Genomic DNA, 13,868 nt, shown 5'->3' with positions numbered 1-13,868 from the left:
ATCCACGTGTGACTCATTTGTTTCAAGTTTATTCAAGGAATTAACTAGTGACATTGTACAATTATATACATAAACAGTAAAGTTAATGAGTAAAAACTGATTATACGTGGTTTCGTTGACATACAATTATTTCAAACATAAAGGTAATTAAATGAAAAAAGGATGATGAAGATGCATGTATATTACTACTGATATGCAAACAACTCTCAAAGCTATGACAGTCTGATACCTTTGATGAGATTGGAAATAAAGCAATAATGTCAACCTCTATTGCTTCTTTTAGCTGTTATAGAAAATAAGTTGATCCATGTACTCTCTCTTATTTATAGTATTTAGAAACAAGAATGTGTTCATAGTACACGGATGCCCCATCCGCACTATCATTTTCTGTGTTCAATGGATCATGAAAATGGGGGGAATCTCTGATTTTGGCATTAAAATAAGACAGATCATATCATAAGGAACGTGTACTAAGTTTCAAGTTGATTGAACTTCAACTTAAACAAAAACTACCTCGACCAAAAACTTTAACCTGACGCGGGACGAACGGACAGACGAACAGACGAACAAACGAACGGACGGACAAACGGACCAACAGACAATAACATAATGCCCATTAATGGGGCATAAAAAAATATATATATATTACTTTTTGATTTCGGAGTGTAATTAATACAGTCATGTTAGATAGAAAATAGAGAGAGAGAGAGAGATATGAACTTTTACAAATTTTTTATTGGATTAAAAGGACCGTTTTTTTCTTTAGCCTTTGTCACATTAAATTTTAGATATGAAGTATGACAGAAAGTTTTATATCTTAGTTTCTTTTCTTTACAAACAACGGTCTTTTCCACCTTTTATTTCATACATAATGATGTTGTTCTTGGTAAATACGTCATCAACTTTTAACAAATCAACTATCTTTACATTTTCTACGCTACAAACATTTATTAGATTAGATTCAATTAAAAGAGAGGTAGAGAATATAAAGCATATTAATTATGAAGGACGGTTTGAATTTTCTATCAATCTATTTAGAATTAATTAAATAGTTATTCATTTTATTTTCAACAAAGCATGTTAAAAAAGACATATAATTATGTTAAAGTTTTCTGTCTATTTCGGTCTTTTTATAATTTTTTTAATTGAATCTATCTTTCATTATTCATTTGATTTAATGGGAAGCTATATACGAATATGTTGATCTCGATACATATAGTTTAATGATTTATGACTGTATCTAATTATGCTATACTTTATGTGGTCTAACAAAAAAGGTTTACCATACCACATCTTCTTTTTTATATTACCAGCACCGTTACATCAAATTCAAATTCAAAAATAATACAGCTACAAAACATGTTCAGTAAATTTATGAACTTTGTTAATTGTGCACCGATTGGTTATATTCGGTTTGTTTTCGTGCTATCTTAAATTTGAAAATCTGTTTATTTTTTAACTTAACGAAAATCATGTCATTTGAACTGCTAGTTTTTGTTCAGAGGAGTAGGATGTCGTTGTTAGCTATTTTACTGACCAATATTTCTGTAATCTATGTAGTACAATGCTTTTCAGAAAAAATAATTTTGCATTTAAAATCGATACATACAAATTTAAGTAGAAAATTAATATTATATTTTGTTCCTGAAAACGATAAAATCCATAAAAATTCTAGTCTATATTGGAGCTTTCCTAGTATCAAGAATTGTTTAATATTCAATAGATCTATGGAAAACCATAAATAGAGAAATGACAAATAAAAAATGACTGGAAACGTATAAAACGTAATGCTTGGAAGTGATGTTCGTAAATAAAAAAGCCAAAAAAGCCACGAAATATCTAGCACCTTTCTTGCAAACAAATTTGTTGTTTTATCGATCCAAGAATGTCGTTTATTGACATCTTTTTGCCGACTGTATAAACACAATGTCTACTAAAGGGACATAACTCATTTTCTCTGTAATAAAATGTTCGTGACAGTTTTACTACATATAATTCAGACATACTTGAGACACGCTTAAGTTCCTCAAAAATCCTGGTGTTTTGAAGATGCTTTCCATACAGAAAAACTACAACTGTTTGCGATTGACCTCTCGGAAAAGCAAACAGGCTTTTGTATAAAGATTTTAGCAATTTTCGCAGTCTACTTGATTTAGTTGTGCCTGGTTGCAGGTTATTTAAGAACACGTGTCTTCTTTGGGGCGTTGTTACATCAGGTTGGTTTAATAAAGAAAATACCATCTTTGTTTTGTGAACATCAACATTTTTTGCCATCAGCACTATACTTTTTCGCAGCTCTGTATCAAAGTTGGCAGTAGTAACCTGATCATAAACAAAAGTAAGACGGGAAAAAAGTTGTTTCCTTTCTCCTGAAATAACAAATAAGTGTGCATAAAGAAATTTCTCTTAAATAACAAACATCCTTCTCCTAAAATAACAAATAACTGTGCTAAAAACAAATTTCTTTTTAAAATACATATCTTTTTCCGAATAACAATGAGTGTGCTTAACATCTTTCTTTTAAATCGAGTTTAAAATAGCAAGTAAGTGTGCTAAGTCATCTTACTTCGAAATTACAAACAAGTGCGATGAATCATCTGTTTTCTAACTAACAAATAAGTTGGAGCGCGTCAGTGGTTTATTATTGGATATGGTGCATGTATTGATTGTAGATATAGACCATGACATAGCGTGTAAACACTTTCCTATTGTTGAAGATCGAATGACGACCTCGTTATGACTTTTGGTGTTTTATTTGTTTGGGTTGCTTATCTATTGACGTATACCCCTAACCTTCGTCATTCATAGTATTACTTGTGAATAGAAACCAAATAGCACAAACACATTTTTTGACACTATTCGTGACATGGGCTATAAATTCAAAAGGGTAGATTTTCATTGTACACTGAGATATAAAAGTAAAAGTTTAATCGAGTGTATTTGTTAGTAACACTAGTATAGAATAGCCCAAAATCAAAGAAATTAAATTTGTTATGTTTTAGATGTGTTTTTACTCAGAGCAAAAAGCAATACGACAAGAAAGACGAAAATGATTTAAGGTAGATTCATGGTATACCGCCATCTTGGATTGAACAATCACAGTAAAAAATCGGTCTAGTTATTTGCCTAAATCTGCAAATTTGGAGACAGATTTGCAATTTGATGGTTAGACTGTTTAATAATATAAAGAAAACTTGGCAATTTATTGTATAATTCAAAATAATTAAACAAATATCATTTTAATTTGCTTTTTGAATCATTTTTTTCAAATGAGCCATTTAAGGGAAGATAACTCTTTTAGTAAAAAATTTATACTGGACAGATAGGGAATTTTTTTCTTTTTACTTGTAGCAAGAAAACAAGTTCGGTGACACCATTTTTTCTTTTTATTTTCTTAAAACATATTACAAAACCTATCTTTTCACAATTTATTTCAAAATTCTATCTCATAGATTATTTTTTATGCACACAATTGTGTTTTTCCATTAACAATGTAACCAAATTTAGGCAATTTTCAACGACTCAAAGCTTGAAAAATAGCACGGTGACCCCTACTTTTTATTATATTTTTGAAAAGAGCATATTAAAATCTTCATTCTGGCTAAGTATAAGAAAATTCTGTCTCAAAAAAGATTTACTTATGATCTACCTTAATGCAAATATAAAAGACGATTCTGATATATTGGCTATTGAGTTTAATGTATGTTCTGGTTCATGTATTGAACACCGGTTTACCACTGTTGCCTTTATATATCAGTTGCGCATCAAAATCATTATTTTCGTGGTTTGTTGTGTGTATGATCTTTTCACATTTAGTGCATAGCATTCATCATGAACGCTCAAATGCAACATTTGGAATGCCAAAAATGTCAAAACACACGCATTCTAAAAGGTATAACCGGCAGTTTAACAGCAGTACTTTATCGGTCATGTACGCTTTTTAATTTCAGAAAACAAATGCATTCGATATACAAGACTCACCTCGGTCTTTTTTGGAAACTGCTTTCTTTGATTCTACAATGTAACAATATAAGTTTCTATAAATAGCAGTAGAGGGGTATATGCTACCGTGGATTATAAGGAAGCCTTTTGATTAGATTTGAAATGTTTCTTAAAATTAATTTTCATTTCAAGTGACCGCTGTTAATCAAATCATTATTTTTTCATATTGTTATGTTCATTAAATTAATACAAGTTATATTAATCAAAGCCTAATAGAGAGATATGTCAACTATGTAATGTTTATGTTTCTCTGCATTTAAAACTGATATTATACATATACAAATACTAGAAGACATCTACAACCGAAAACAAATGTGTACTATTTTGAGGGGAATATGGTATCATCGAATTTCTTTTATTTATTTCTTGATTTAGAAACTCCGAAACGATATTCTTATATTCGATTTCATCAAAAGCATTCAAAGCCAATAGAATTGAATAGAGACATGAACATACATATCTCATTTTGCCAAGGGTCACTTATATTTATTTAGTTGATGAATCAGAAGCAATTGTTTTTTTTTTATGGAGACCAATTCTATATTTGCTATAGTTTCTTTTTTCTCGATTTAAACAAATACATAGTTACAGACCTTTGCATGTTTTATACGTTAAATCATCAATAATTGTTTTCAAACTTCGAAAGTTGTCAACACTGAACACAAATCTTGACGATGGTGTACTCGCTATAGCCTGCAGTTCAAATCTGTCTACACCACTGCTTACACCAATCACAATTGTTTTGACTCCTTTTTGTTTTAACATTTTTGACTCATAAATTGTTGCTGTTTTATTTTCTGATATTCCGTCCGTTATCAAGATTAAAATATCTGGTGCAAGCTTCCTTCCTCCATTTTGTGCGGAAAACATTTTATCACGTGCATATGCAATAGCTTCAGCAGTATGGGTTCCTTCCCCGACATAGGCAACTCTTTTGATGCCATGTTTTAATGATTTTTTATCAACATATGTATTGAGATTGAAGGCTGGATAAACGTGATAGCTAAATGTTAAAAGACCGACTCTCACTTCATTTTCTGATATTGGAAACTTATCAACTACTTGCTCAACAAATTGCAATTGTTGACGGAATTGGTCCCGATGAATGCTTGCTGAAGAATCGAGTGCGAATACTATATCAGCAATAGGCCTTCTTCTACAATAATCTGTATCTTTGTACGGCAGGACTGTAAATGTAAATGAATATACCTTGCTATAACACACACTGAAATTCTGTATGCATGGAGCAACATATTCGTCAAAAGAATTTAATTGCATTCGCTATATATAAGAAATATACTATTCATTATAATATCAAGTTATAAAATAGATTTTAAAATAAATCTTGTTAGACCTTTCAAGTATCCATATTAAAAGTTGAAATAACGGTATACCAAATCAAAAATATTTAGAAGTTCAAATATTTTTTTCAATATACTCACTTGAATTCAAAACAAAATAATTAGGATTTTTCATTTAAAACTAAAATATTATCATATACTTAGACTAAATAACATATAAATTTTACCGTATGATAATAGCATTAAATTGACGTAAATTCCATATTTTTCGAATTGGTGCTTAGCGGGCTGATATGAAAAGTCTATCACATGCTTCGATTGTTATCACATGCCTTTCCGTAACGTTATCACATTGCATTCCGGTAATACTCGGCAAATTCCGGAAAATACACCTTAATGTTACGTTTTCAGTGAAAAACATTACAAAGTAGTGTACAAAATAATTTCTTGAATACTGGAAAGTATATTGTTTAAAATAATAAAAAAACAAACAAAAAAAACAAACCAAACAAATTATTTAATAAATGCATTTTTTAAGTTTTTCTGAAACATAATTTAGAAAGTTTCTTTAAAAAGTTGACTTTTCCAAACAATGATCATTATATATATTGTTGACTTATTTTTTTGTTGATTCGTCCATATTAATATGTTTTTTTTCTTTCTCTCTCTCTGTTGAGGCATATAATAGAAAGATTTCAGATTGAATTATCAAATTTTGGGTCCGACGGCCGTGAACTCATGTTTTTACTCTTTAAACTTCGGGAACCACGTAAAAGGATCAATATATGAATCTGTTATTTTTCTCTACTGTTGAAGCATATGATAAAAAGATCATAACATGTCATTTTTCATATCGCATGTATTATCAGCCCTCGAGCCATGCGGCTCTTGGGCTGATATTGAACCTAGGGCTGATAATACATGCGATATGAAAAATGCCATGTAATAATCTGATAATATCATATTGCCTTTTGTAATTGATAAAATACAGGCTTGATTACTGATATGATATCGTCATAAAATGTTACTAGATACCTTGAGAAAGTATGGATTGCTGAAAGATTCGAATTAATCTTATTCTTTAAACTAAAATTCAATCTAAAATGTGCTTAAAATTTCCTTCGTTATGGATTTTTATTCATACATTTAATTACTCACCAAAATAAAAATGAGAGGCAATCTGAAATTAAATATATATATACATGGACATGACCTTAAACTAAAAAAAAAAACAAGCAATCAAGTAAATAAACAAATAAAAACATACATGCAAATTCAAACTTGGGACAAAGAAGATACCTGGGAAATACATAAATATATTACTAAGTAAGTGAAAGGAAAATTGACTAAAAACTATGACAAAAAAAGAAAAAAATGTGATAAAAACACTACACGAAAAAGCACAACATGAACACGGGGCTTAAATCTGGTGTCTCAGAAAAATAACAACAAGAATACGGGATCTGTTTTTTAAACAAAGGACACGCTTCTTAAAGAAGTTAATATTTAAGATAATCATAACTGCCTTCATATTTCAAATTAAAAACTTATATAAAAAGGTCAAACAAAACCTCGACAATGAACATTTTATTCGAGCATTTTATTTTACCAGTGAAAGAAGTGCCTTTGCTTCCTTTCTCACTGCTGATTCCATAGAAATCAATTTCTTCTTAAAAGGGGCTACATCATGTGCAAAATAAATTCCACTGAACACGAGACCCCATTATGACAATTAAAGTCTGTTCAGGAATACTGTGGAGGTCAAACTATTGGAAAATCCGAAACCGAATTCTAACGTTTATGAGCTGATAAGAACTTATTTCAGAAAATTAAACAAATATATTTAGATATATACTTTATTTACCTTTTCTCCAATATATCTTATACTTTTCCAACTAGAAATATATCAAGGGTAATAGTTTATGTCTAGCAGTATTTAAAATGATGATGTAATTGTGTAACAAAACTGGAAATTAAAAGAAAATTAGGTAACTACTCCATAGTTCTGGATAACAGTAGTTTTAGTAGTACAGAATTACTATTTATGCAAAACAGTCTCATATATTAATTGTCAAATTATCATTACTAACTGATTTATCACAAAATAGCAGCAAAATGCCACTTCAATTCTTAAATACTCTCAGCAAATAATGCTCATCAGCACAATGGAATGTATGATATATATGAAAATGCAATAACTGATAAAAAAAAATATACATAATACATATAAACTGAAAAAAACAAATACATTTAAAATGTTTCTCAGTTAATTTAAAATACCTACAATTGCACTGAATTTTTTTTATATTTTATAATACACTTTATTGTATTTTTTTTTCTTCTAAGTTAAGATATGTGTATCGAATAACCAAATGAATTTCCTTAAATTTGAAGCTAAATTGGACGATATTTCAAGCGCAGTTCAAAAAGAAAAAAAAAAGAAAAAAAAAAATCAATCGGAGTTTGACAATGATTGATCTCTCATAAGCTATTTCTGACAGTGTCTTATGAACAAAATTTATTTCAGAAAAGGAGAAACTCAAATGGAGGCAAAAATTTATTTTGTTTTGAATGTTTTGAATGTTACATATCGTCGCTGTTATGCAGAAACCACGTATCTAAGGTTTTGATAATTTTTCACCAGGCATTAAAAACTGAAATCTTTTAATCGATTATTTAGAATTAAATATGTATGTTCAACTGTATGCCAAAATATCTGATCTTCTAACCAATCAATTACCAAGACGAGCAAATATTTCTGCACCTATATTGTTTTTTCAAAGCTTTTCATTATTTTTAAGCTATATTAGCTTTGAAAACCTGAAATTGATAAAACTGTACCTGTTATAATATAATCTGCCGTGCCATGTGTTTTCTTTTGAGATACGATATTTTCGCACAACAAAATGTCTCACCGATCCGACTACACTTTTTCGTCTCGTGTCAGAATTCGAGTAAATGATTGGTTAGAAGATCAGATATTTTCGCATACAGTGGATCATACCTATCTAATCTTAAATAATCGATAAAAAGATTTCCGCAAAAAATTGAGATACGAGGTTTTTGCATAACAGCGACGATATATTAGTTCTTTAATGTTGTCCAACCTTTAGAAACGTTATAAACATAACTTCTTAACCAAACCTTCCTTAGGCTTAGCCAAATTGGTAACATAACTTTAGGTGGAAGTGTAGTATTTCCTGGCACATAGGGGATAATGGTAACATTTTGTAGAATGTTCGCAACGTTCTAACACTGATTCAGAACCTACATACATAGTTAACTGTAGTATTTTCACTATAGATTCAGAAATAAATGTGAATATGTATGATTACTGTTTGTTTGTTTTGTTATCTTGATAAACCTAAGGCCACTAGCACTTTTAGGTCGTTTATCATGTAGTGATTACAAAACATTGAAAATTTCTCAAAAAAGCATTTCGCACGAATGTATTAATATCAGGGTTTTCTACACATGATTCATCCAGCAACTTGGGAATTATGTTCAGTAGATGCTGTATTTTTTGTCAAATCACAGTGTTCAGACACATTGATCTAAGTAGGGTACACAAAAAAGCAAATTAGTCCCCAGAAAGTAAATAGTTATGTTCCATCTTTAACCAGACCCTTAAACAGGTTAGGTACAACCAACCAAATGGGGAACTATTCGTCAAATGAGAAGCAATCCCTCATAGGGTAATCATTTGGTAGTTCTTTAAAAAAAAATTTTGAGTCTTTTTACTTAACAATGGCACATATTCATGAAAATGCAGTCATTTTTCAAAAGATGAATAGCCCGATCTTGAGTTAATTGGAAGTTACTAGTTTTTGAAAACTTTGGCACTTTTCAATACGTTTAAAACCCATGATAAAAATAAAGTTCTTCGGAAGAAATTGTGCTATTTTCAATATTAACTTTGTGCCATTTTAAGTAAAAAAGATTTTTGTTTTTAACATTATCAAATGATTAGTCATTTGGAGAATAGTTCCCCATTTGGTGGGTTGTCCCCAACCTGTCAATTACTAGTAACCATAACCCGTAAAGGAAAAAATAAGAATTAAAACCGCGAAAATCATATTTAGTGTGTAATATGTAGCTGTAATAACTAACAGTTATAACATCTTTTAACAAGCCCATACTTAGTGTGTAATATGTGGCTGTAATAACTAACAGTTATAACATCTTTTAACAAGCCCATACTTAGTGTGTAATATGTGGCTGTAATAACTAACAGTTATAACATCTTTTAACAAGCCCATACTTAGTGTGTAATATGTGGCTGTAATAACTAACAGTTATAACATCTTTTAACAAGCCCATACTTAGTGTGTAATATGTGGCTGTAATAACTAACAGTTATAACATCTTTTAACAAGCCCATACTTAGTGTGTAGTATGTAGCTGTAATAAATAACAGTTATAACATCTTTTAACAAGCCCATACTTAGTGTGTAATATGTGGCTGTAATAACTAACAGTTGTAACATCTTTTAACAAGCCCATACTTAGTGTGTAATATGTAACTGTAATAACTAACAATTATAACATCTTTTAACAAGCCCATACTTAGTGTGTAATATGTGGCTGTAATAACTAACAGTTATAACATCTTTTAACAAGCCCATACTTAGTGTGTAATATGTGGCTGTAATAACTAACAGTTATAACATCTTTTAACAAGCCCATACTTAGTGTGTAATATGTAACTGTAATAACTAACAATTATAACATCTTTTAACAAGCCCATACTTAGTGTGTAATATGTGGCTGTAATAACTAACAGTTATAACATCTTTTAACAAGCCCATACTTAGTGTGTAATATGTGGCTGTAATAACTAGCAGTTATAACATCTTTTAACAAGCCCATACTTAGTGTGTAATATGTAGCTGTAATAACTAACAGTTATAACATCTTTTAACAAGCCCATACTTAGTGTGTAATATGTGGCTGTAATAACTAACAGTTATAACATCTTTTAACAAGCCCATACTTAGTGTGTAATATGTGGCTGTAATAACTAACAGTTATAACATCTTTTAACAAGCCCATACTTAGTGTGTAATATGTGGCTGTAATAACTAACAGTTATAACATCTTTTAACAAGCCCATACTTAGTGTGTAATATGTGGCTGTAATAACTAACAGTTATAACATCTTTTAACAAGCCCATACTTAGTGTGTAGTATGTAGCTGTAATAAATAACAGTTATAACATCTTTTAACAAGCCCATACTTAGTGTGTAATATGTGGCTGTAATAACTAACAGTTGTAACATCTTTTAACAAGCCCATACTTAGTGTGTAATATGTAACTGTAATAACTAACAATTATAACATCTTTTAACAAGCCCATACTTAGTGTGTAATATGTGGCTGTAATAACTAACAGTTATAACATCTTTTAACAAGCCCATACTTAGTGTGTAATATGTGGCTGTAATAACTAACAGTTATAACATCTTTTAACAAGCCCATACTTAGTGTGTAATATGTAACTGTAATAACTAACAATTATAACATCTTTTAACAAGCCCATACTTAGTGTGTAATATGTGGCTGTAATAACTAACAGTTATAACATCTTTTAACAAGCCCATACTTAGTGTGTAATATGTGGCTGTAATAACTAGCAGTTATAACATCTTTTAACAAGCCCATACTTAGTGTGTAATATGTAGCTGTAATAACTAACAGTTATAACATCTTTTAACAAGCCCATACTTAGTGTGTAATATGTGGCTGTAATAACTAACAGTTATAACATCTTTTAACAAGCCCATACTTAGTGTGTAATATGTGGCTGTAATAACTAACAGTTATAACATCTTTTAACAAGCCCATACTTAGTGTGTAATATGTGGCTGTAATAACTAACAGTTATAACATCTTTTAACAAGCCCATACTTAGTGTGTAATATGTGGCTGTAATAACTAACAGTTATAACATCTTTTAACAAGCCCATACTTAGTGTGTAGTATGTAGCTGTAATAAATAACAGTTATAACATCTTTTAACAAGCCCATACTTAGTGTGTAATATGTGGCTGTAATAACTAACAGTTGTAACATCTTTTAACAAGCCCATACTTAGTGTGTAATATGTAACTGTAATAACTAACAATTATAACATCTTTTAACAAGCCCATACTTAGTGTGTAATATGTGGCTGTAATAACTAACAGTTATAACATCTTTTAACAAGCCCATACTTAGTGTGTAATATGTGGCTGTAATAACTAACAGTTATAACATCTTTTAACAAGCCCATACTTAGTGTGTAATATGTAACTGTAATAACTAACAATTATAACATCTTTTAACAAGCCCATACTTAGTGTGTAATATGTGGCTGTAATAACTAACAGTTATAACATCTTTTAACAAGCCCATACTTAGTGTGTAATATGTGGCTGTAATAACTAGCAGTTATAACATCTTTTAACAAGCCCATACTTAGTGTGTAATATGTAGCTGTAATAACTAACAGTTATAACATCTTTTAACAAGCCCATACTTAGTGTGTAATATGTGGCTGTAATAACTAACAGTTATAACATCTTTTAACAAGCCCATACTTAGTGTGTAATATGTGGCTGTAATAACTAGCAGTTATAACATCTTTTAACAAGCCCATACTTAGTGTGTAATATGTGGCTGTAATAACTAACAGTTGTAACATCTTTTAACAAGCCCATACTTAGTGTGTAATATGTAACTGTAATAACTAACAGTTATAACATCTTTTAACAAGCCCGTTATAGAAATAAGGATACATGGTATGACTACACATACATGTATACTTGTCAACAGGAGTCCAAATGTCGTAAATGTTTATTTATTTTTGTTTGAAGTGGCAAAACCTCTGCATCTTCTGATTATCGATTTGCTATCCAGAAGAAAGGTTTTTTAATCAGCCTTTTATGTTGAATACTTTCCTTTTCAATACTCTATTTACAAAAATTTATTCACTTTTTGTCCCCATTTATGTGTTGTTTAATGTTTATTATATTATTCAGTACAGGTACGAAAACATACCTGTGTAGTATAGAAATTATAAATGCATATTGAAATACATGATTATTAGTTTATCTTACCATATAAAATATAATAATACGGAAGTGAAACATGATCAAGTCGTCATTGAACCTCAAAGTATCTATTTCTGCTAGCTCTTCTTCCGAAAATCACATCTTCGACATAGAAAGTCAAGGTCGACCTAAAAACCTAATAAGACAAACTTATTTCCAAACAAGTATGATACATGGTTAGATAAAACTGTTTTTAGTCTCTTATCATAAATTTACCTAAGACCTAAGAAAATCAATAAAATATGACCTCATATAAAATAACGATTTTTTCACTTTCGCGGCAAAGAAACTGGAAAACCACGAAAAAAGTCATCAAAAAGGAAATTTGTAAGATATAATTCCGCCTACTTTCACTTATTTATAGTTGTATCAAAACTAGGCTATCTGTTTATGCCTTTATATTTTTGTACTAATAAACTTTAAGCATTGCGCAACATCGTGTTTTAGCAGTGCTAATAACAATGCTAAATAAAACTTCCCCAATGTACAACCGCCTATATTACAAAAAAAAAAATCATGATTGACTTTCAGCTCAAGATCATGCTTACAGTATAGATAAGAAGTCTTTGATTAAGAACATTTATAATTTTCTACTTGTACCCGTGTTTTTGGTGTTTTAAATACGGTACATATACTAGTAGTTAAATGCCTTTGCAGTATAAATTTATATTGTACGGTCTTTTTATTCTAATTTACCCTTTCTTATACCAATGTGCACTGATGGAGATTAAAATGCTACAAGCCTTACACATGTGCACGTGTCATCCAAAGTCAGGATCCTACCAGTGTTGTCCTTCTTTCTATGATAATATGTTTGCTTTGTTTGGATTTGAATCATGATAGTCTGTTTTTTTTAAATATATTCCCATCTTTTTTTTATACAAGGGGTCAATTTAGAGATTAAAAATTCTTCACACATTTGTAATTTATTTAAGATCAGATTATTACCCTTGTATTTTGTTGGTTTTCATACCGTTAAGGTGCTATTAATCATACAGGTGTAATACCATCAAATCATGGTACGTCACATCCGGTTGAATGTGAAAGTAGGTCTAAAAAAATATTCCCTTGAATTTGACAGTTGTAGGTAATTAATCCTACATTTTGTTGCAGTAAAAACATTTCTGTGTCATAAACATATGTCTTGGGTATTTCAACATACCATTATTTTTTATTTGGGATTTTTATAGAAAATTTTGTAATCTTGAGGTTACATGGTGACTAAACCTTGTACAATCGTAACTACTCGGCCATTCTCGCTACGCAGTACAATAGCCTCGTATGCACTACGGAGAAATTCTTCTTAAATTGTTGGCCGGAATTGTAGTGATCCGCGACACAAAGAAGTTCTATCCTCCAGGTGGCGCTATAATTTGGTTACATATCACAGTAATCAAGAACTTTAACTCTGCCAAATATTTTGGCGCGAAAGAAGGAGCAAAGTAAATAAGTAATGGTAAAAAATTTGTACCA

At 30.2% G+C, this 13,868-nt stretch overlaps 1 protein-coding gene across 1 annotated transcript; it reads right to left on the bottom strand.

Annotated features, from left to right (window-relative positions):
- Positions 1 to 9: 9 nt before the first annotated feature.
- LOC143072930 (matrilin-1-like) lies at positions 10 to 12,589 on the bottom strand. Its single transcript, XM_076248100.1, has 5 exons — positions 12,402 to 12,589; positions 6,462 to 6,483; positions 4,596 to 5,189; positions 3,982 to 4,014; positions 10 to 2,369 (listed from the first exon to the last, which is right to left on the bottom strand). Exons 1-5 carry the CDS (start codon positions 12,432 to 12,434, stop codon positions 1,840 to 1,842), a joined length of 1,212 nt encoding a protein of 403 aa, XP_076104215.1. The 5' UTR covers positions 12,435 to 12,589; the 3' UTR covers positions 10 to 1,839.
- Between the last annotated feature and the right edge of the window lie 1,279 nt (positions 12,590 to 13,868).

The sequence above is a fragment of the Mytilus galloprovincialis genome, chromosome 4 (genome assembly GCF_965363235.1).
Source record: "Mytilus galloprovincialis chromosome 4, xbMytGall1.hap1.1, whole genome shotgun sequence".
Classification (NCBI taxonomy): Eukaryota; Metazoa; Mollusca; class Bivalvia; order Mytilida; family Mytilidae; genus Mytilus; species Mytilus galloprovincialis.
The sequence above is the reverse complement of the archived record's forward strand: the minus strand, read 5'-3'. Positions and strand labels throughout refer to the sequence as shown.

What these genes read in the sequence shown, in the direction of transcription:
- LOC143072930 (XM_076248100.1), bottom strand. Translation starts at nt 12,434, where the DNA reads ATGTTTCACTTCCGTATTATTATATTTTATATG. An exon ending in TGCCTCTCATTTTTATTTTG is followed by an intron (nt 5,190 to 6,461) that starts GTGAGTAATTAA and finishes TTACATTTACAG; the next exon opens with TCCTGCCGTACAAAGATACA. An exon ending in AACGTATAAAACATGCAAAG is followed by an intron (nt 4,015 to 4,595) that starts GTCTGTAACTAT and finishes GTTACATTGTAG; the next exon opens with AATCAAAGAAAGCAGTTTCC.